At 39.3% G+C, this 23930-nt stretch overlaps 1 protein-coding gene across 5 annotated transcripts in view; it reads left to right on the forward strand.

Annotated features, from left to right (window-relative positions):
- Positions 1-23930, forward strand: part of LOC135717477 (peripheral plasma membrane protein CASK-like) — an 850957-nt gene that overhangs the window by 397743 nt on the left and 429284 nt on the right. For all 5 annotated transcript variants that reach the window (XM_065239577.1, XM_065239576.1, XM_065239575.1 and 2 more), the window contains one exon: positions 15316-15491. In XM_065239577.1, coding sequence (XP_065095649.1) covers positions 15316-15491 — 176 coding nt within the window. The remainder of the gene's footprint in view (positions 1-15315; positions 15492-23930) is intronic.

Genomic DNA, 23930 nt, shown 5'->3' on the forward strand with positions numbered 1-23930 from the left:
AAAGTTCAAATTTCATGAAACCAGCTCCGCGGATCCACAGTCAGTCACGGGACGGGAGTTGTTTGTGGCGTGGGGAATTACGGGTTTGATGGTTTGCATGCGCGTCGCGGCGAAATGGTGGGTGTTTCTTTTGAGATTTATCGTCGATATTATGATTGGAAGAAGTTTGAAGCGAAGTTTTGCGAGGGATGTGGATATTGATGATGTTCGGTTATTTGGCAATCATGATTCCAGGAAAAGGAATGTCTGAGTTTGTTTTGGGCAAGAGTAATTCAAAGAGATTTTCTAGTTCTAATTCAGGGAAATTCCATTCGCATTTCTCAACTTCAGTCCAACTTTGCCTCACCTCAATCGGATTAGGAGGCACTTAGTGTACCTGTGGTCTACTTGCTCAAAAACTTGCATCCACCATGTGAGATGTAAGTTGTATTGGCGAGGAAAACAATAGCCCTCCCTAGATCCTCATGTGAGCTACTCGTAAGACTCGAACATCGCCCCACCTGCTTGCGGAAACTTTCGAGTGGCTTAAAAAGAAAGATTTCCTCGAAAAGTTGGTCCTTTCTCTCGGAAGCAAGCAGGTAGCAGGTACAAGCTCTCAGTTTTGGGGGGGGGGGGGAAATAGAAGGTGCCGACCGCCAACAACCAACAGCGAAGACGGTGACGGTCGGTGGGTCGAACTTTTAAAACACTCAACCTGGGCTGGGCGTGTTGAATCTGCCGCGAAAGCTGTGATTCTTTTTTATATTTTTATTTCGAGCTACTTTTCAACGTTCACCTCAGGGTGAAAGGATTTTCACCGACATAATAAAATGCGTGGATAGAGTGTGGTGGGTTGAGGACCTGCTGTGGATCGATTTCATCTTAAAAGCCTATGGCGAAAACGATGAAATACGGTGAATCTTCATACACTCGGAAAGATAAGAAGTGCTTTTCAAGGAAACGGGGAAAGACTGGGTCATAATGCGAGTTTTATTGATGGATCATATTTATCCTGACAGGGCTCATAGGATGAGTAATTGTTTCGATGCGGACAGAGGAGAGTGGGAGTTTTTCAGAGCATTCATATTGATCGGATGGTGGTTCAGAAACTTTCGCCGATTGTGTCCTGCTTCGAGAAATTCAATATACTCGTCTCTTGATGGATTTTTCAAGTTATGTCACTACTAGAATCTAAAGGGAATGATGGTTAGTTTTGAAGTTTCGGGTCAGACTAAACTCTATTCTTTGTAGCACAAAGCCACGAAACCAAGGGATTTTCAGAAGGTCTTCGTCTAGTAAGTCATGGGAATAATATCTACTGAATTTATAACATATGCCCGTTTTTTATGACCTACTTCTGTGTGAAAAAATGACAAGTTCGTATATTATCAAAATTTAATATCTGATGTATGAAATATTGATGTATGAAATATTGATGTAATATGCAAAATGCAAATATTGTTCGCAAAAACGGTAATATTGAACAACTTTTTTTTTGCCGTAGACTACGTCTTACGGGAAGGTACAAGGGGTTCGAAAATCGAAAATCGAAAATTGCAACCGTCACGAAAAGGTGTAAGGTTTTGAACGCTTATAACTTTGTCATTTAAAGAAGAAATTTAATTCCAAATACACCAATTAATAGAAAATAATAAAATATGCGTACGAAGGAAATCAAAAATGGAAGTGAAAACAAAGAGCAAAAGAAAAATTACTATAAACTTAGTTCAGTGTTATACATTTCTTCACTGCATCTGTCGCCATCTGTGGCGCGTTGCGAAATCCATCGGTATGACGGAACATTCTCCCCCGCAATTGGATTTCTTGGAAATTCAATCAGCTACAAGCAGCTTTTCTTCATCATACAACGGAAGTATCGCTACTTTCGCCGTCGAACGCTTGAATACTCCTCCCGTGGTTCGCATCGATACCACTCTTGTACCTTGCCCTTAGCTGGATGGATATCGATCACCCTTCCAAGTTTCCATTGAGCTGGTGGGATACTATCCTCCTTCATCAGCACAAGATAACCAACTTTGACCTCGGTATGATGCTTGTTCCACTGCTGTATCTGCTGCAACTCTGCCAAATAGTCAACTGACCAACGCTTCCAAAAATCCGTTCGCATTTTCTGAATGTGATGCCATCTAGAGAGTGTTCCCGGTTTGAGTTGATTGTAGCTTGGTTCAGGAATTGCGTTGATAGCACGACCAATCAGCAGATGGCCCGGTGTAATCACGTTGTAGTCGCTTGGATCGGAAGACTGTGCTATCAGAGGGCGTGAGTTTAGCAAGCCTTCAATCTGAACCAGCAACGTATGCCACTCTTCTTCGGTTAGTTTAGCTTCTCCTGCTGTGCGCTTCAGAAAGTATTTTGCTGATTTAACACCAGCCTCCCATAAATCTCCTACGTGTGGTGATCGTGGAGGTATGAAATGCCAACTAATATCTCGTGGCATTCTGAATTCCTCGATTGCTTTGATTGTCTGTTGTTGACGCAGAAGTACGTAGAGTTCATGCAGTTCCGAGCTTTCGCCAGCAAAATTAGTGGCGTTGTCGCTAAAGATGTCGGATGGAAGCCCGCGACCACCAACGAACCTATGCAGAGCTGCTATGAAGGCACTTGTCGTAAGGTTTGACACAAGTTCGATCTGGATGCACTTTGTCGCCATGCATATAAACAATGCCACGTATCCTTTTTCGTAGACTGGTTTCCTTGGGTGTCCCTTCCGAACATAAATAGGTCCCGTAAAATCTATCCCCGTACGCTGAAAAAGATGTGTCTGGGTCACCCTGTAGCTTGGTAAGTTTCCCATGTAGATCTTGCTATCCTTGAAACACACTATACACTTTCAGAGTTGTTGTCGGATAGCGTTCCGACCGTTGACAATCCAGAAACGCTGCCTGATAATCGAGAGGGTACCACGTGGACCAACGAGAAGGTTCTCGTTGTGAATAGCTTGTATCAAAAACTTTGTCACTGGACGCTCAGCAGGAAGGATAGAAGGATGCTTCTGATCGTAGCACACGTTGGCATACTTGATTCTTCCGTTAACCCGCAAGATTCCATTTTCATCGATCAACGGATTCAGGCTTAGTAGTCTTCCTACCTATCTTCCCTGTTGTTCGTTCTTCTGACACTTGTCGATCTGCTAAATTTCTTCGCTTAACTGCTGCTGTTGAACCATTCTGATGATTGCGCGAAGGTCCAATCTCATCTCCTTGACTGTAACGTATTTCGAATCATCACCTACCATCCTGAGTTTCCTCGCCTTCAGGGTGCCTTCCATTCATTTTGACTAAAAAAATTGTTTTTGAAATTATGGAATTATAGGATATTATGATGATATTTTGTATGTGTAAGTAATAAGAAAAGATTGTAAAGTTTGTATTTCACACATCAAACCTGCAAATTTAGCTTTGACAAAATCACAATGAGCGTTTTTCTGATCGCCTCTTCGCGAAGAGTGAAGAGCGAAGAGTGGGTGAGATAAATTACAAAATCGCTTATTGCGACTCTCACGTAGCGAAATTGGCAGGTATTTTGTGTCAAACACATACTTAACAATCTTTTCTTGTTGTTTACATAATCAAAATATTTTCATAATACATATTTTCAAATATTTTCATAATTTCTTAAAACATTTTTTTAGTCAAAATGAATGGAAGGCACCCTGCTCGCCTTATTGTAAAAACGGATAACGTAAGACACGCTGCAGCTGTCTGAAGGAACTGAACTTCGTAAGTACAGGCATGTCAGTCATGGACAATCTTGAGTGCCGTTGCCACTTGCGTAACCGCCTACGGCTAAAAGTCTCTTAAATAAAGATTAAAAAAAAAAACACTTGCGTAACCAACCTTACCATGAGCTGAAAGCCACACAGCTCAAGTCTAGAAATAGTACCTTTGGATGCTACCCGTGATTTGCTGACCAGTAAGTGGACTTCCACCATATTGTCTTCATGAATGCTTCAAAGGTAAACACACTTTCCGAAGGCTTCCAAAGTTGCATGAGAGAAGGCGTGTATCTCGACTGCAATCCTCCGAGGCGAAACTACCAGGCTTTCGAGCTTCAAATCCGTCAATGCTTGCAGACCAGCACGAAATCGTTTCCATGCCTCCAGCAGTTTCGTTGGTAGTTCTTCATCCCCCGACATCTTTGCCCTCCACAGCTGACGCATAAAAAGCTTAGCAACAACCACCACCGGTGCCCATTGGATCGAAGATTTCTGCGATTTCAGAGAGAATGAAACGTTTTGTTACCGGTTGCGAATGGTCAGCTGGCTCTATATGGAACATCAACATGGGGGGCTGTTAGGAAAGAATCAGCATTAGGATCGGTTCCGGTAGTGCGCAAGCTGGGTGACGAGTCTTTCGCTACGGTATTGGCAGAAGCCGAAAGTATGGTCAATTCCAGACCACTTACATTCGTTCCTCTAGAAACTGCCGACCATGAATCATTGACTCCCAATCATTTTTTGCTCCTGTGTGTGAGAACCGGAGAAGTTCCCGACGGATGCAGGAATGGCGTTGAGGAATAGTTGGAACACGGTGAAGCACACTTTGGACAACTTTTGGCGTCGGTGGGTGATAGAATACCTACCAACCATCATTCGACGGACAAAGTGGAACGTTTGGAATCGGTGGTTACGAGGACGAGTAATTCGAACGATTCCGGGAAAGGATGGAGTGACTCGTCGAGCGGAAGTGCAGACATCAGGAGGGACATTAAAGAGACCTGCTACGAAATTGGCTGTGCTGGACGTGGCAAGTTCTGGTGACGCCCAACCGGAAGTTATGGTGACACGGGGGAAAGTGTTGCAGCAATTGTGTTGGATTCAATCCTTTCCAAAATTTAACACCGCTTTGTGAGAAAGGTAGTCGTTTCTTCGTAAGTTGGAATTTCTCCCAAAGCTTCCGTGTTTCCAGATCCATCTTCGAAGAAAAAATGTTGACAAGCAAAACTTCCGAAACACCTTCCACTTCGTGGTCGTAGAACTTGAGTGCCTCCACATGACGTTTACACTCATCCACCAAGTTGTGCAATTGTTTTCCGCTTTCACCTGTCATCGCCTTGAGGTTGAGCAAACCATTTGCGTGTCTGTCCACAATTTTTCGTTTGTGCTCATACCACTGCGTGAGATAATGCCAAGCTGCGTCGAAATTGCTGTCGTTCATCGTTTGCTGGTCGATTACTCCTGCAGCATCACCAACCGAACACTTGTCAAGATGGTAGAGTTTCGTAGCATCAGATTCCTACGGGTAGTTGTTCATGACATCGGTGAATATGGCCTTGAACTTGAACCATTTCTCAGCCTTGCGATCGAACGTTGACAGCGGTGTGTGAAGCAGCTGCGATGATTGAACTCGTACTGCCTGTTGCTGGACAGGTAATGGTGCAAGAACGATGTTTGCTTCACGTTTGACCGCTTCTAACAATCTGCATACAGCTGCTCTCACCTCGTTATGCAGATCCTCGAACTCGACGTACTTTGCCTCCTGTTCTTCAGCATTTCCTGGTGCTAAAGCGTAAATCCTATTCTGGAAGTTATTAAACTCTTCGTAAGCAGCGTCAACCGTTTTGAGATGCGTTTTTAGAAGACATTCATCTGGAACAGTAAGTTTCTGTTCAGCCCGTTGTAGCACATTTTTGGTTCGCGTAACCTTGCCTTTTACGGCTCCTCGCTGCTGGACGAGAGCTTGAAATTCTTCCGCCATTTTCTTTTTCCGCTGGTTTTTTGCCTGTACCCGCTTCTGCTCTCCGACTGGTATGCTGAACACCTCCCAATCCGGATTCTTCACAGGCAGGGCTGGTAGCAGGTCACTTTTTAGTGACTTGGTCACTATTTTCAAGTCAGTCACTAAAAAGTCACTTTTTTCACCTAAAGGTCACTAAAGTCACTATTTCTTAAAATTTAGTCACTAAAGTCACTTTTTTTACGACTAATAATGTCAAGAGTAAATAATATGCCTTTAGAAAATCACATCAAGTAAGTAACAGATTGATTTAGTAACAAATTTGTGTTAAAAAGATTTATTAAAAATCAGCGTGTTAAGTCCGACAACGAAAAGTTGCAAACTGTTCAATTATTTATTGCTGATGGAATCACTAATATTTTTATTTTTTTCATCTTCGTGATCTAGACGTTCAGGTCCATTATCTTCGATATTTTTTCCAGACCAGATTATAAAATTTCTAAGTTTTTCCTGTGCCTTGTGACCTCGAAATAGTTTCGATAGAAAAATCTGCTTCCAACTTCTTTACTTCGTGATCTTGGAAGTTTTCCAAGTCTTAAATATTTCAAATAATGGTCTTGGAAAATTTACTTGCGCTAGACATTTTTTCAAAGACTAAAAAAATCTTTGAAGCTCGGTAAAAATTTTGAAAAATTGAAAAATCTTTGAAGCTCGGTATCTTTAATTGAAAAATCTTTGAAGCTCGGTATCTTTAATATTCGTCCAAACATTTCCAAGACTAGATTTAAGAAAAAAAATCAATGTCCAAGATCAAGCATGAGAAAAATTGTTTCATTTTGAATTTACTACTCACTCACATGCATACAACATCAGAAACGAACAGCAGTTTGTGCGAGCCGAACTGATTTCGTTCGTATTCGCATTGCTTCTATTTTATTCGAGGAACGCAGAATTGAGCAAAACAGACAGCTGAGCGTAACATGAATGATTCTGACCGTAGTAGTGTGGATCATTCCTATCTTATTATTTTTTCCATGCTGAACCTTTTACGATTGCATTCTGCTGAGTGAGTTGAATGAGAATTTTGTAGAAAGAATCACTTTTTATTAAGCAAATACCGTAAAATTGCTGTAGCCAATTCAACTGAATTAAATCAGTGAGCCATAAACTATCTGACTCGGCTATTTAAATCGTTAGCATTCGGATCTTACGCATTCAATCTGGTTCTCCCTCGGTAGAGAAAATTGTTCGGCTGCCTTTCAGTTTAAGGTGTATTCAGATCTAAGCGTACATTAGCGGAGCGTGTGAAATATCGCGCGTGAAATATCGCTCAGATCTGAATACACCTTTATCCTTCTTTCCTTCTACTGCTGTCAGTTCTGAGTCGACCTGCAGAGTCGATGTGCGGTATAAGAGGTGAGGAGAAAGGAAACTAGTGGACTCTTTCATTCTGACGGTGTTCTTATGCAACAGCAGACGTGACGTCACGTCTGTTGCTGCATAAGAAGACGCGAGAACGAAAGAGTCCACTAGTTTCCTTTCTCCTCACCTCTTATACCGCACATCGCTGCAGAGTCACTTGGTTGGAATAATTTACACTCGTTCGGCAATCTGTTTGTAGGTGAGAATGGCTATTTTGATTATGTTATGCTCGCGTGAATGAATAAACTTGCCCATGCTTGTCCAAGATCATAAAATGTTATTTACGTTTCAAAAGTATTTAAATTCTTCAAGGACAGTGAACTTACATTCCAGGTATTCAAAATATGATAATTATTACGGGCCGTTTCTTAACTAACTTGTTTTAAGAATTTCGAATGCTTAAGCCCCAGCATTGAAAAATTGGTCCAAAATCTCTAAAATTTATCTCGGAATCTTTCAATTTTTTTCGATTTTCAGAGGTTAAGTCCGAGACGCATGGAAAATATTCTACACGGCAAATAAATCTGGCTCATATGTGAGTTCCGTTCACTAAAAGTCGCATTTGAGTAAATGTTTACTCAAATTTGAGCAAATATCACTCATATTTGAATGACATTTATTCATATATGAGTGACATTTACACATCTTTGAGTAAAACTTTACTCATTCTTGTGACATATGTTTTTGTAAATTTAAGTGAACTTGACTCTAATATGAGTAAGATAAACTTGCCGTGTGCATTCACGATCTTTCCATCTTGGAAAATTTTCCTCTTTCCATAATAATGAGATTTCTTCTTTGACCGCTATCTAGAAAAAATGTGTAAGTCCTGGAGCTATGAAAATTTGAAGTGTTTCAAAAGTTTCTATATCCGAGGTCTTTAAAATTGATTTTCTAAAAATTGTCAACATTTGTCTTGTTATTATTATTTGATTTTATTAGGTAATCATAAGGCAAAAGAATGATGCAAATAATATATTCATTTTATGTCCGACATCACTCAAACAGGTCGAAAAGGGGCAAATATTAAATAAAAAAAGTACGTATAAGCAACTCATTTAATGATAAATTCATAAATTAATAATAAAAACAATATTTTGTGTACTTTTAGGATAAAGCGTAGAGTGGAAAACGATTTTAAAAAGAGCTAAATTTTCAAATTTTGGGTGGCATAAAACAAGAATCAAAGTGACCAGCAAATCCACATTTGTAATTTCCCGGGGTTTTCCCTAATTTTGGTGATTTTCCCGGTTGTTTTGAGATTGAAGAATTCATCCTAAGATTCGTTTAAAAAAAAACTTACTGAATTCTTCCTTACATTGTTTTTGCATTCTATTTAGAATTAGTCTGAATATTCCTTATAATTTTCATGCAATTCTCCTCAGAATTGTCATACAATTCTGCTCATAATTCTTCTGAAAATTCGCTTGAAATTCTCCTCAGAATACCCTTGAAATTCTTCTCGAGATGCTCTTGGAATTAAAATCGGGATTCTCATTAAACTCACCTCAGAATTCCTTCGGAATTGTTCCCTCAAAATTAGAATACCGAATTTATCGTGAGATCATTGAAACTTTCTTTAGAGTTCACTTGATATTATCTTAAATTTTCTAAGAATTTCCTTCGAATTGTCATCACAATTCTCGCGTTGATCGATTCTCTTAATCGATTTTCTCTTTCGCGAATAACCCAGCTGCAAATGATTTTCCCATTCAGTGAGATGCTTCAGGCGCAAGCTAACAGCATCTTCTGTCGGACTGTGCTGCGAGCTTAGCGAGAAATTCGTTTATGTTGCCGTGGTGAACCAAAGAGAAAGTCGATGAAGAGAATCGACCAACGAGGATAGGCCCTTTTCAAATGTTACGCGAGAATTCTTCTAAGAACTTATTTTGAATATTCATTTTAAAAGGACCTGGAATCAGTTTCACAATCGTCAAGAATTTTCCAACAGAACTACCTGAAGATTCTACTCTGAACGTCTGAAGTCCCACAAATGACTCGGAGTTCTACTGAAATCTCTCTTCGAGTTCTTAAAAAAAGATCTATTGGTATTTTTCTCTAAAAAACATTGTTGTTATCTGCAGAATCCATCCTAAAATCTTTTTAAAATTCTCATAATATTTAGTACTTGAAAGTGATTGTATACTGAAAACATTTTCCAGTCCAGGGGTCTTGCAATTGTTTAATGGTCCAGGATCTTATTTTTCCCGGTTTGTCATCGAAATTTACGGGCTTTTCTCGAGTTTTTTCCCAGTGATTTCGAATTCGCGCTTTTTTCCCGGTTTTCCTGAATTCTTGGTTCACTGTAAAATAAATAAATCTCAATTTTTCGGGACAAATTATGGGATCGATTAACCATTATTTGTTTTATTTTAAAGGGGCATGAAAAATGCTCAGGATGGGTTTTAATTGTGAGTTTATAAAATTTCTCGAAGTAGGTTGCAGTCAACGAAATATTGTAACCATTTTTTTTTCGATTAATAAATGTCACTATTAGACACTTTTTTTTGCTTTAAGTCACTATTTGGTCACTATTTTCGTTATTTTAGTCACTAAAGCCACTACTATTATATTACATATCCACTACCAGCCCTGTTCACAGGAGTAAGCATTCAGTTCCGACCATGAACCGTGCAAATCGTATAAATCGACCGAGATTACGCGAAAATACCTCGAAAATCCGGCGATGTAGGACCTAAAATTTCGAGACGTAGTAAAAACCCGTGGACTGTACTTGATCGTTTTGTTTATTCTGGTTGATTTTAGAAAGTTACAAAAAAGATGTGTACGAAGGAAATCAAAAACGGAAGTAAAAACAAAGAGCAAAAGAAAAATTACTATAAATTTAGTTCAGTGTTATACGTTTCTTCACTGCATCTGTCGTCATCTGTGGCGCGTTGCAAAATTCATCGGTATGAAGAAACAGATACGGTGACCTCGATATCAGGGTGTGCGGAGCGTTGCCAGTATTACAGATTTATCTGGATTTTCCAGATTTTTAATCGTCTTGCCAGATACACAGACAGACCACGTATATATCCAGGATTTTTAAATATGTTCCAGATTTTTTAAACATGTTGCTTTAAAAATATCACTGCAATATAGCTTCTGAAAAAAAGCCCAACTTGCCACTTTAATTATTAATGGCCATCAACGTTGGACATTATTGGAATTTTAAGTTAAGTTCACAGTTAAGTGTGAGGCGAATTCTTTGTGAAATCAAAGGAGAATTTCAAGCTACTTGCATCTTTGTGGGCTTTGGAGTCGTGCGGCGTCAGCCATCATTTAGGCGTATTATGAGTGCCACGAAGTGAGGGTTTGATTCCCGCTCCAGCCGGTGCAAATTTTGGCAACCTGAAAATTTCCCTACTGTTCTAATGGGTGCTGTCCGTTGTCTAGTGTTAAGTATTCAGTCTGTGCAACCTCTGGGTGAAGACGGTGTCAATTGTCTTGTGAACTCTGATGACAATTGCATGGAGATTTTGTCAACAAAGGATCAATACAACACGAAAGAGAAATCATAGAAAATTCTTATGATGAAACTTAAGAAGTATGCTGATACGAATCGTGAGAATTCTGTCCAATGTTTCTATGGAGATTAATTTTGATAAAATTTTAAGCGCAATTTCTGGGAGACTTTCAAAACCATTTTGGCAAAGTACTTGAGTTCTTAGGTGTGGTGTCCAAAATTTGCTGCTTCCTCCATAACGAACTACTCGCCTCGAAAATCGTCACAAGAATCAAGGTCAAGGCTGGACCCCGTCTGCTTGATATCTATCGAAACGCTAAAGCAGATGCAGATGCTCCTAATGCAGATTTATTTTCGAGGCGAGTAGTTCGTTATGGAGGAAGCAGCAGATTTTGGACACCACATTAGGTAATACTGAAAAGGATTTCAAAACAATTCTACCCTTACCTACAAAGCAGTTTAAAGGAAATTATCGGATAAGTCTGAGAAGAGATGACGGTCATTCTGAAAAGTGTACCAAGGAAATAGTTAAGAATATTTTAAGAATTTCATAGAGAAAAATGGACACCAAATTAAGCCAATTCTTGGGAATTATTACCAATTTGAAGAAGTTGTGGAATTGGAGAGTGATTTATAAGAGATTTCAAGAGGTAATGCTAAGAACTCTGAGAATGTTACTGGAAAAGTTTAAATATGTTCATGATTATTTTAGGGGAATATAGAAAAGAAATATGATGGTATTCTAGGATGATTGAATTGAACTAAAAAAAAGGCGAAGATATACTGTGAAGAGTTCCAAGTAAATACAGACTAACAAAAAAAATCATGATCTGGGACGCAGAAAAATATATGTTCCGGAATTAAAAATCATTGCAAGATCCTGAGACTTCAAAAATGAAGCTACCAGACTTTCATTTAAGTAATATAATAAAATTATTCTTTGGCATAATGGTCATGCGAAAAGTGGATTTACCCGTAGTTTAGGCAAACTGTGTGTGAGTTCCACGATGTTAGGCTTTGATTCCCACTTCAGCCCGGTGAATTTGGCTTCAAAATAAAATTGCCTACTGGTTTGCTGGGTATTGTGTGTTGTATGATGTCAAGAACTAAACTGTAGATCTGATCAACCTCAGAGTATTAGAATTATTTAGACCTAATAAAATCTTTAAATTCTGGTACTGCATTAAATAGTAAGGACTACATCGACTATTAGTTCAAAAAATCCATCCCATCAAATTTCCTTGATTCTTTGCTTTTCATTCTTTTTAAAAAAAAGTTACAGTTTAAAAAACAATTCTAACCATATTTTTGCTGATTTTTACCCACATTTAACTCAATTTTTGAAATGCTGCGTAATGGATATTTGAACTTTTTGGGCACACCTTGTCAATACTTTTCAACTTTTGGATGATTTTAGCAATGCTAACAAGTTATTTGCTTTATATAATTTATTTAAACATGTTATTAATAAGCATTCTAGTACTTTAAATAAATTCCAGATGATCATACTGACCTATTTTTACGGAAGATTAGCACATCACTTTGATTTCAAAAGCTTTACGTTAAAAAGGGGATTTTTTGGAGCATTCCAGATTTTTCCAGATTTTATATTTTACTTGGTCTAGATTTTTCTGAAAATGACTTGGCAACGCTGTTGTGCGGTGTCAGTATCAACAAGTGATTCGGCTGCGTCGGAAACACTACAGCTTTGTAACCCAGTATCATTATCGAGTACCAAATCGAGAATCCGTGAATTGGAATTCACAACGCCATTTACCTGTGTCAGGCTATGGAAGCAGAATGCATCGTACAACATACTACTAGCTCTCGTCAGTCGGGACCTGCTGGAATCTACTTTGAGACCTCCATCTTCTGAAGGTATCCAATGCAGTTGAGGGTGATTATAGTCACCGAGCTGAAAAGCGACATCATGAGGCATAATGAGGCGATGAAACAGAATCGATAGATGTAATATGCTGCTGAATGAGAAACAGATCATCTGTACGATCTGGTGGCAGATAAAGCACTCCAACGCTGACGGCACACATGGGAAGCATGATTTTAACCCAAAGATGCTCAAGAGCATTACTAATCGGAGCCGGATCAATACAACAGCACAAACTAGATGATACGGCCATCAGCACTCCGCCGCCCCGAGTTTTTCGACTATTCAATGGGCTTCGATCTGTTAGATCTGATAGATGACCAATTAATTTGTTTCGAGCCATAAAAAATCCAAGGCTAAAGCACGGGAAACTCACTACGCCCAACCTGTTAACTATGCTCCTCCTTCTCATATTTAGAAAAACCGCGGTGCCTTCCGCTTTTGGCAATATGCGGTTGTCTTTTTTGCATTCTATAAAATGTATCGAACGCTTTATTCAATTTGAAATTGAACTGGAGCAGTTTTCATGGGTTAGAGGTTCATGGTGTATTTCATGAGAAACTGTCCAGGAAGCACTTATATATATATATCTAAGGAAAGTAATAGCTGATGGGATCGTGTTGCCAAAAACGGGTAAACAGTTCAACTGGGCCTCCCTTAGCTCAGTTGGCAAAGGTGCAGCTACAAAGCAAGACCATGCTGGAGGTGGCTGGGTTCGATTCCCGGTCCTGTCTAGGGATTTTTCGGGTTGGAAAATTTCTCGACTTCCCTGGTCATAGAGTATGATGGTACTTGCCACACAATTATACTAATGCAAAAAAGGTACCAGACCTCGAAAGCTCTCAATTAATAACTGTGGAAGTGCATCTAGAACACTAAGTTGAGAGCACGCAATAAGCTAAAATGCGATAAGCATTAAGCTTGAAATGCGAATAAGAAGAAAAAGAAGAAGTGCAGCTGGATTTTTTTATTTAAATTACTGGAAAATCAGGGAATAACAGGGAATTTGGTTTTCTTCATTGAGCACTCTAGTTCCAAATAAAAAAAAACTCTATGAAAACTATTGTTAGTGTGGCATTTGGAAAAATCGGGCACCGAACCATGGGTAAGAAAAAATTGCGTTGAATTTGGTCAGAGTCTGGTCATAATGCATTCAGGCATGATTTCTGGCCACATTGGTCCGAGTCGGTTGTTTGCTGACTCGGTAGGACTGAAGGCGGTCCCGGAGGTTGGGTTGCATCGAGCTTTTTTTTTCACCATGCTCAGAGACGATCAGAGACGCCAAACCGAAACTTTTTTTTGTTGGGTGGCAAAATCAAATTCTCGCTTCCTGACGTATTTCATTTTAATGACTTAAGTCCTCTCAGTGTTATGAATTCAACAGAGTTGATGGGACGTGCTCTCCTAGAGACATTCGAATATAGGGATTCATTTTGTTTGTTATCGTTAATGACATCCTCCTCACGTTTGCCATCGAACCAATATCCTGTCAAGCTGAAAATACGCTGAATATTTAAATACCGGTCCAAATGATTGTCGTTTACTGCATTGAACTTTTTAATTACCGAAATACCTGGTAGAGCTGGACAGTGTCCACCAGTTCTGAGTGTCAAACATTCTCCTTCCCATCCTTTCCCAGGATAAAGATAGAACCGATTTAATCGCAACGGAAACTGCCAGCTCCAGTCATTAAACTGCGTAAATGTCCATCCCATTAAAGATTAACTGTTATTTTTACGACCTTGGTAACAAGTTCACCCCCGAACCTAGAACAAACAAATTCAAATGACCTGCGCCAAAGCTTAACTAATCAGTCTCATCCCTGAATCGACGATCTGACGATTTCTCGCCCCGTCCAGTTCAATGTTGATGTTTTCCGCCGCTCCTAATGACAAATCCGGGCCGGTCCCTGTTCGGCAATCAAATTTGCATAATTTATTCCATCGCTCAGCTGTCACCAAGGTTGACCCCAGGCCCATTAGTTTGTGGGTTATGCGTTCACGGGCGACGGTGGCCGCTTTACATGAAACCACCGCACGGTCAGAAAGGAAAGATCCGACAATTTGCGTGGGTGTCAATTTCGGAGCCTATAAACGAGGTTCTATCGCCCCAAGAGGCTGGATTTGCTACCAACGGCCGACGGAATGGTCCTCATCGCTGACGACTGGGTGTGAATCTCGGGGATTGGAGCGGGGAAACTGTGAGACCGTCTTGCACAAGCAAATTCGATACAACCTTTGTCTATACACAGCTAGGGTGCCAATGAAAATGAAAATCGATGCCGACCACGATGCCGATACTTTGAAAGAAATCCACAATTTAGGTTGGCGGAAATTTCGGAAGTTGCCCAAATTTTGCATACGGACTTTTTTCGATGCAATGGACATTTTATATAGGGTCGATTAGAAAAATTCCACAGTCACTTTTTGCCAATCATTTCATTGGCACCCTAATAACTATACACGTTGGCTGTACAGTACAGGCTGCTGGTGATTTATGTGTTTTCATTTACACGGAATCGATTTTCGATCCGGAACGATGGGCAGTTTGATCAGTTGGAAAATCGGAACGGAAGAAGTTTGGGAGAACTTCTTCAGAAGAAGAAAGTAATCTCCTGGTCTTAGGAACTTTTCTTCATCTCACCGGAATGTAATCCTTTCCGTCCTTCTCAGCCTATATCTTTCTATCTCTGTCATCAAGACGACAGTAGTGTGTCGGTAGCTGTTCGTTTGATCCCATTCTCCTGTTGCACATATCTGCCCTGTGTGTAAATGTGAACCGAAATCGAGAGATAGGACCCGTCGCTGTATATATGTAGATATCACTGTACTTAGCTGTTGTCGTATTTTCCTGTGCCATTTCAGGTCGCGTCGGATGCCCACACTACATCGCTCCGGAGGTGGTGACGAGACGGATCTACGGCAAGGCGTGCGACGTCTGGGGTGCCGGTGTGATGTTACACGTGCTGCTGTCGGGCCGGTTGCCCTTTCTCGGCTCTGGCAAACGGCTGCAGGAGGCCATCGCACGGGGAAGGGTGATGGTAAGTTATCACGGGAATGCGCGAAAGTGATTTGTCGTGTTTCGCCGAGCAGAGGCGAGGTGATGACGTTGGATTCCTGGAAAAATGATGGGAGAAGTTTTTGGTTTTTTTTTTCGAACCGATAGAGGAAATGGCTTTAATGTGGGCCTATGAATCTAAGATTGGACCTATCGCTAAAAATCTGCTATCTATCATTTTTATCTAGATGAACGCGTCATTGGGACGGTACTAATGGATTCTTTTGGTCGCTATTGAAAATTTAGTCGATTGCTGAATCAATGTATGGGCCCAAATTAGGGGCATTTAGGCCAACATTACAACCATTTCCTCTATATCAAAAGGTCCTTGTTAAATTTTTGAATTTTTTTTCTTTAAATACTGCAAATTTTTGGAATGTAAAATATAAAATAATTTTCCAAAAATTCTTAACGAGAATTTTTGATATTTTTTTTTTTAAATATAGTTAGCTCATTTTTTGAAGATAATGTTTCACAGGAAACGGTTTAAAATAGATCAAGCATAGTTTTCTTGATAGGAATAACCGTACCAACCGTTCAAAAATTTGACCAAAAGTCCTTGCTCTACGATTTTTTTTTTTCAATTTTGAGGTGTCCATAATTTTGAACATTCCAAAAGTTTGCATTTAATATTACCCTGCCAATGCACAGTGGGCTAGGCATTATATTTTTTAGAGATTTTTAGCCGAATGCACGTTCATCCCTTAAAGTGATGTAAATATCTATGCATGCGAACACCCAACAAACAATTTGAGTTGATCAACAGCTGATTAAGCTATTTTTTAACTGAAGAAGCTTGTTTTTATATATTAACGAGATGAAATCCTAGCAGTTAGTATTCTCCTTACTGTATCTTTAGACATCGTTAGATCTATACGCTCACAATAATTATTATAAACTCTCATCATTCTGTTGATTGGTCCATTTTTACCATAATTCGTTCTGTGAGGTGACAGTTGAAATACATTTCGAGTTCTTAACATGCGTGATGGTACGTAAAAATTTAAGCTTGCTAATATTTTTTTCTGAATTTACGCGTTGTGAGATAATATCATTAACAAAGGAAACATGGAAATTTTTCTTCGTTTCTTAAGTGTTTCAATGCTTATCAACATGCAACGGAACTCATAAGAAGGAAGGAGAAAAGAGGTCCAGCCTTGTTTCCTAAGAGCAAATAACAAAAACTGTTTTTGAACTGATTCTATACGATTTATATAAGTTTCATGATATGGAGCCCAAACCACACTGCAATATTCGAGAATTGATCTCACGTAAGCTACAGTGATAGACATTCGTTTAGCCGAGAGCTAAAATTTTTGAAAATATTCAAAAATTATATTTAAAACATGTTTCTATTCGGGATGTGATTTGTCGTAGTGGTAGTGTATCTGCATCACTTTGATGAGAGAGGAACGAGTCGCACGCCCACACTCACCAAACCGGTAGCGGCGGATGTAAACATTCAAACAGCGTTTTCACCATAGACATTCGTTTAGCCGAGGTGCGAAAAAGTTTTGTTTTTGGCAAATATCTCGCGGTTTTCAAGTGTGTTTTAAAGCATTTCGATAAAACAACTTAAAATCAACAAAGTGCGTCAATAATGCGGTGTTTAATTTTTATTGATTAATGACAAATGTAATAGTTTCAGGAATGGCGAAGGGTGCCCGACTGACGGAGGAAGAACGGCGGATTATAAGATTGTTCAAGGAAGAGGGCCACTCAAATGTCTCAGTCGCTAAAATGGGTTCGAAATATGGCATTAAACGTGCCACCAAAGGGCGCACCAAAGTATCTTTAAGGATGAAAGGTCAAATCAGGCATGAAGCAACACAGAATCGACTGTCCTGTTCACAAATAAAGCAAAAGCTCGATGTTCCGGATACTTCCCGACAAATTGCGCGGATTCTGAATGAATCGCCAAACATCAAGTGGAAGAAACTACAAGGAAAACCGAAGCTCAATCTCACTCATAAGCAGAATCGGCTGAAGTTCGCCCGGAAGTACATGGAGTGGAAGACGGGCCTGATTGTTATAGTTGCTACTGGCACGATTTGAATCAAACCAGCGTCGTTAGATCGAAGCGAAACTGTGGTGGTTGAAGTTTGATGGTATGGGCTGGCTTTTCCTACCATGCAAAGCTTCCGATTTGTTTCATCTCAACCCGGATGAATTCCGAAATGTACCTGGAGCTACTGGATGACATTTTGATCGGTCATATTGAAAACGACGCAAATGAGGACATCGTTTTTCAGCAGGACAATGCATCTATCCACGTTTCCAAACAGTCCAAGGCTTGGTTTGATGAAAAAAACATTCCACTGCTGGACTGGCCAGCTTGCAGTCCTGATTGTAATCCCATAGAAAACCTATGGGGAATCTTGGCTGGAATGGTTTACGCAAACGGACGTCAGTTTGACAGCATTTCCAGTCTTAAAACAGCAGTTCAAGATTGTTGGGCCAAAATCGACATAGCAACACTGCAAAAGCTGTCTGATTCGATGCCAAACCGTATTTTTGAAGTGATTCGTAACGATGGCGGCCATACTAAGTATTAACTATCGATTTTCTTCGACATTATTTAATAAAAGTAATCTTCATGGTAAAATTTAACAATTCGGCTAAACGAATGTCTACCCATGTACCGATATTTTTTTTTCAATTTTGTTATCCAAACATAACGTAATTTTAAGTTTTATTAATGAATTTGTTAGAAATAAATTAAATCTATCGTACAAGACCAAATCCGAGCATTCATTGTGTATTACTTTCGATATACATAGAAAAACTGGGTCTCGGCTAAACGAATGTCTACCACTGTATATAAAGTGTTTTGATGGTATATTGGTCTTTAAAATGATAACTAAATTTTTTTTTATAAATCCCAACATATTATTTGCTTTGTGAATTGTGGTATTCACATGATCTACCAATGTCAACTTTGCAACGGACCAGCCCGTCGAGCTTCCTCTTTTAAAGAAAGATGGCTTAAGCGCCACTCCTAAAGGAGACCATCCAACAGTTGGTAGCTTGCCCGGCTTTGAGACCTTCCTAGGGAAAGGATCAAGTTTCCCGAATTTCGGGTAGGAAGCCGACTGACTGACTAACACGCGTTCGGTGTACTTCACGTTAGACACGCAAGATATCCCTAATTCCTATGAGACTTACGCAAATCAGACTCCGACAATCGGCCAAAAACTAGGAACACGTGGACGGGGGTTATCATCACCGGCCTAGCCCTAATCGTTCCCGTTGGTACTGAAACGCTTCCAATTCCAGAGTTGCCAGAAAATTAGACAGATTTGGGCTGACTACCCAATAAACATCATACACCAAAAACTACAAAACGAACGCGAAGTAACATGAAACCTCAAAAGACATCAACCAAACTATCTCTCATTGATACACAACAGAAAACATTCAGTGTAAAGTAAACTGATTTATTTCAAGCGGGATCAACATTTGTACAGCTCTATTCTACCATAAAGCTCAAAGCACAGAAATTCAAACATATACAAAGACGTTATTTCTCGTAGCTTTGTTCCCCTTTTCATTGCCTAGGCCTAGTTGTTTGTCATCCTTTTCCCTTGCGTACTACCTATCTTTCCTAGCGTGTGAAATTATTGTATCCGTCCCATGTATTCCTCCGGTGTGCACTCTGTGGTAACTCAGCGATCGATTGCTTCAATGGTCGTCTTCACATTTCTTTAATTGGTTATTCTAAAGGCTACTCCCGTTCATTGACGGTTTACGGGATAACTATATTTGAGTGTGCCTCAAACGAGTCACATGGCCATGGACGACACAAACAAACATGCATGCATTTTCTACTCACGACCTAGGTTTTACGTGGTGTCCTTTGGTGGGGAGACTGGCGGCGGTATCGAAGCTGCTTGGTGCACTACTCCGGCCCAGAAACGATCGCGGATGCGACAAGGGCTGATGATGTGCCTCCCTCACCGATTCGCGGTCTTACGCGACAGCGTGGTACAAACGCTCGTGCGTACGTTGGCTGAACGTACTCTCCTCGACGAATGACCTGCCTGCCCAGGCGCGACTTGACGATGTACCCGGGAATCTTTTCAACGGATAGGTGGGGTCAAAGAGTGGTTCCAACGAAATGGTGGTGTGTCGGCAAATGACCTGTGCTGCCACGAATCTATGGAAATAACGACGCATATTTCCCCTCTTAGTTTACGCACAATCTACAAACTTTGCACTTTACCCTCCAACTCCGTAGCACTTATGAGAGTGTCGCTAAGTCGGTGGCCTCTCGTTAAGTAAGTACTACATCAACATTTCCTTCCCTATCCCTAGTTATGGTAAAGATGGGCGTGGCCGGGAATAGCGACAGTCATGCTTCTGTTACTCTTGTTTAGATTGGAACCAATGTTTACTCCTCAGCATTATTCCTGAAAGTAGTCTAACTGAGAATTTCAGAAGAGACGTGAGTGTCGCTAGTATCCAATCTACGAAGTATATCATAACAACGCTAACGCTAACGCTAATCTACAAACTTTGCACTTTACCTTTTGCTCTAAGTCACACGCTAACCAATAACCGCCAAATAGCTAATCTATCTTCGCTCACTACTGCTAACTAGGCGAAGGAAAATCTAGTTTAAGTTAACATCTATCAAGACCACATGTTACTATTCACCTTTTAACACACACCACGGCACGGATCCAAAACTGACCACTCTTGTCCTCAAAGTGGACGAGTTAAGGCTAAGTGTGTCCTCAGATACCGCGCTTGGTGACCTTTGTCCCCGGGAATCGCGATTTCAGACGAAGGCCAAAATCACGAAACCGATTCTCAAAATTGAGCATGCGACAATTCCTATAGAAATAGTGACATCTCATTCCACCGAACGAATTTTAATCGTCCAGTCAAATTCCTCTCCCGAGTTCTGGAAAGTGCAAAGCCGAACAGGAAAGGTCAATGCATTCCTAATTGTTTTAGGCGCAGGTCGATGCACGCGAATCGACGCGGTAATGTGAACAAGAAGCCACCCTCAACATGCTATTGGGACATGTGCTTTGCGCTTGTAGCTAACGTATACGGAAACTCATTTGAACAGTTTTATGGCTAGTGTAACTCTTTTACCCATTCTAATAATGGGTGTTCCTTTGCGGCGAACACATTTAAGATTTATTTGGAAAAACGATATATAACATATAACGAACATATAACAGAATAAACAATTTATAGATATCATAACTATGATTGTAGTTTGAAAATGTTCATTGATGTGCTAATCATAAAGTGTACTTGCTACAACTTCGAGTCAAGAATTACTCCTAAGTCCCTAATTTTATCGCACCATACAACCAGCTGGTTTCCTAGAGTACATGTAAACTCTAGAGTAGTGTGTTTTCTGGAATAAGATATAATATTGCATTTTTTAACATTAATATCCAGCAGACTTTTAACGCACCAATTGTAGAAAACATCAATTTCATTTTGAAAATGTAGCAAATCAGAATTCTTAAAGATTTCCTTGTACAGTTTCATATCGTCAGCATATATGAGCACATTTAAACGATTTAACACAAAATTCACGTCATCCATAAATAAAATAAATAATAAAGGACCTAAATGAGATCCCTGTGGAACTTCCGAGGTAACATTAACTGGCGAAGATATTTTTCCTTTAAAGCGGACCATCTGTATTCTTTCTGTCAAGTATGATCCAATCCATTTTAAAAGTGTACTTTTCATACCTAAACGTTTTAATTTAAAAAGAAGTAAGGGAATGTCTACTCTGTCAAAGGCCTTACTAAAATCAGTGTATAAGGTTTCAACGGTATTACCTCTATTCATTGCTTCAATAGAAAAGTTTACAAATTCCAAAAGATTAGTAGATGTAGACCGACCTTTAAAAAAACATGTTGATTATTTGAAATGCGATGCTTAACCTGGTTAAATATTTTTTGGTTAACAATTGCTTAAAACATTTAACGAATGCATGACATAATTGCAATACCTCTATAGTTTTTAAAGTCTGACCGTTTGCCGTTTACCGTTGGGACTAAAAATGATTTTTTTTCCAAATTTTTGGAACATCACCTGTTTTGAGAGATAAATTGTAAAGTTAAAACAATGGTTTAACAACACTAGTTGCTAATTTTTTCAATAAAAATGGAGGTATTTCATCAGGACCAGGTCCCTTGCCGGCCTCGATACTTTCAAGAGTCATACAAATATCTTGAACAGTGATATTATTAACTGATACGTCATTTTCCCCTTCAGGTAGGTAAGAAAAATACTTCAAATCGAGAGAATTACTGGATTTCTAATATATGTTTTGGAAAAAGCAAGCAAATTGGTTACAAATATCCTCACTATCAGTGTTATCAAACTCTTCAAACTGCATGCGTGATGGGAATTTACATGACTTCATTTTTTCCTTCGCGAAGTTAAAGAACGTTTTGGGATCAGATTTTATATTGTTCTCTACTCTTGAGCTGTAATTCTCATATGCTGACGATATTTCTGCCTCAAGTTCTCTGCAAATAACAACGTATTTTTGTAAATGTTGAGTAGTTTCAAACTTTTTATACGACTTGTGTGCTTTTTGCTTCCTGTTTTTAATATTTCTGATTTCTTGTGTATACCACACAGGATATTTGGTGCTGTTCACTATTCTCTTTAGTCTTTTAGGAACGAATACTTCAATGATATTGTATAAGTTATTATACAATATGTCAATAGCCTTGTCCATGTTATTTTCATCTTTTAAAAGGTTTTGCCAATTTATGTTATTCAGTCTGCTGTGAAATTCAGGAACAATTGCGTTTTTAAAATCATAAACTAATTCAAAATCAACAACGCTTGGGCGTGACCTATGCGAGTCTGTGAACACTGAGTATTCAATAGCCGTATGAAATTTTTCATTCTTCCATAATGGAACTGCTGCTTCTACAATACAAAAATCTTCTGTACAATAAGTAAACATAAAATCCAAAAAGGAATTTGAGCTGGTTACGAACATGGTTAATTTGATGAAGTCCTAAGTGGCTGCTTTTATCAAAGATGAATTGCAAAGTATCGTTTTCACCTACAATTGGTAACAGCAGAGAATCGTTATCACTATCCTGAATAAAATTAACAATATTCTGGTTAAAATCTCCATAAATATGAATTTTGGTTCTTTTTGAATTTTCAGTTCTGCAATAGTGAAACACTTTTCGTAAGCTGGTTTTTTTGGAAAAGTGTGGAGGAAAGTAAACAGAAGCGAAAAGATGTTCTTCACCATTTATTAAAATTTTAACCCACACAACTTCAAATTCTTTATGTTTTTCACTAGCAATTTGTTCAGCTTGAAATGTAGCATTCACAGCAATGAGTACACCACCACCTGATTTTTTACCTGATAATGGTAAATTGCGGTCACATAGAAACACACTGAATTTACTACCAAAGACCTTTTCGCTATTAATACTTTCAGACCAACTAGTTTCTGTTCCAATTATTATATCATATGTGCAGCCGGTAAAACCGGTACTACCATTCCTAGTCAGGGTTAGGAATCAGCGAAGGTCTACAAGAAATGGGCTTTCGTCGTCCGTATGCAGTTGATCCCTGTTTGTACCATGGATGCATTCGTAAAACGAGATGCAACAGAAATCTCTCCAACACAGACTCAAGAATGCAATCGTGCATTCATACATAACAACAACACTAGGTGGCGCTAGTGAGCATTGAAAGTGAATATATTTGTGCTGCTGTATCTCAAGATTCTGACTATTTAGACGGATGATTTCTTCGGCAAAGTTGATCAGGAGGTCAAGGACTGTTGGATGTTTTTTCGTAAAATTTAGAGTCGGTAGTTTTTGTTTAGGATTTTTATAAAATATTCATACAAAGACATCAAAGACAAACCTTGTTCCAATCGCGGTTGATGCTATTGATTACTTAGTAACATGAACAAAAAAAGATTTCATCAGTAGTACATATGTCTTGCTTTACATTAACGCATTTCCACGCTTTTACTAATTTTCAGTCAAGTTCAATTTAAATTGGTTTGGAATCCGTTGTTTTTTGAAAATTTAGCACTTCGCTCAACAGGTACAATTTTTCCGAACTGGTAATTTTTTTAATGTTCGACGGTATCGTATTAAAAAAATGTCTTCGTTAATTTATGCTGCTTTCTAAAATTAAGCACGCCCAGGGATTCTTACCTCGAATATGCTTTCAAGCCACTCTGTATTCTTCTTAAAGAACCGATCCTTACTGTGGGTTTTTGACCATCGCCGATTAAATGGACCAATCCAGTTTTTAACACCTTGCGCAACCGCCGCAGGTGCTTTCGACAGTGCCCTAGACACAAAGTCAAGTAAACGGTTTTTATCTCGACCAGACGCAAACTATTCCTCAACGATATTTTTATTTGACAGCATTTTGCTTAATGAAATTCAGTGGA

The sequence above is a fragment of the Ochlerotatus camptorhynchus genome, unplaced genomic scaffold, assembly GCF_037179485.1.
Source record: "Ochlerotatus camptorhynchus isolate MF236.1 unplaced genomic scaffold, CSIRO-AGI_Acam_v1.1 ptg000056l, whole genome shotgun sequence".
Lineage (NCBI taxonomy): Eukaryota > Metazoa > Arthropoda > Insecta > Diptera > Culicidae > Ochlerotatus > Ochlerotatus camptorhynchus.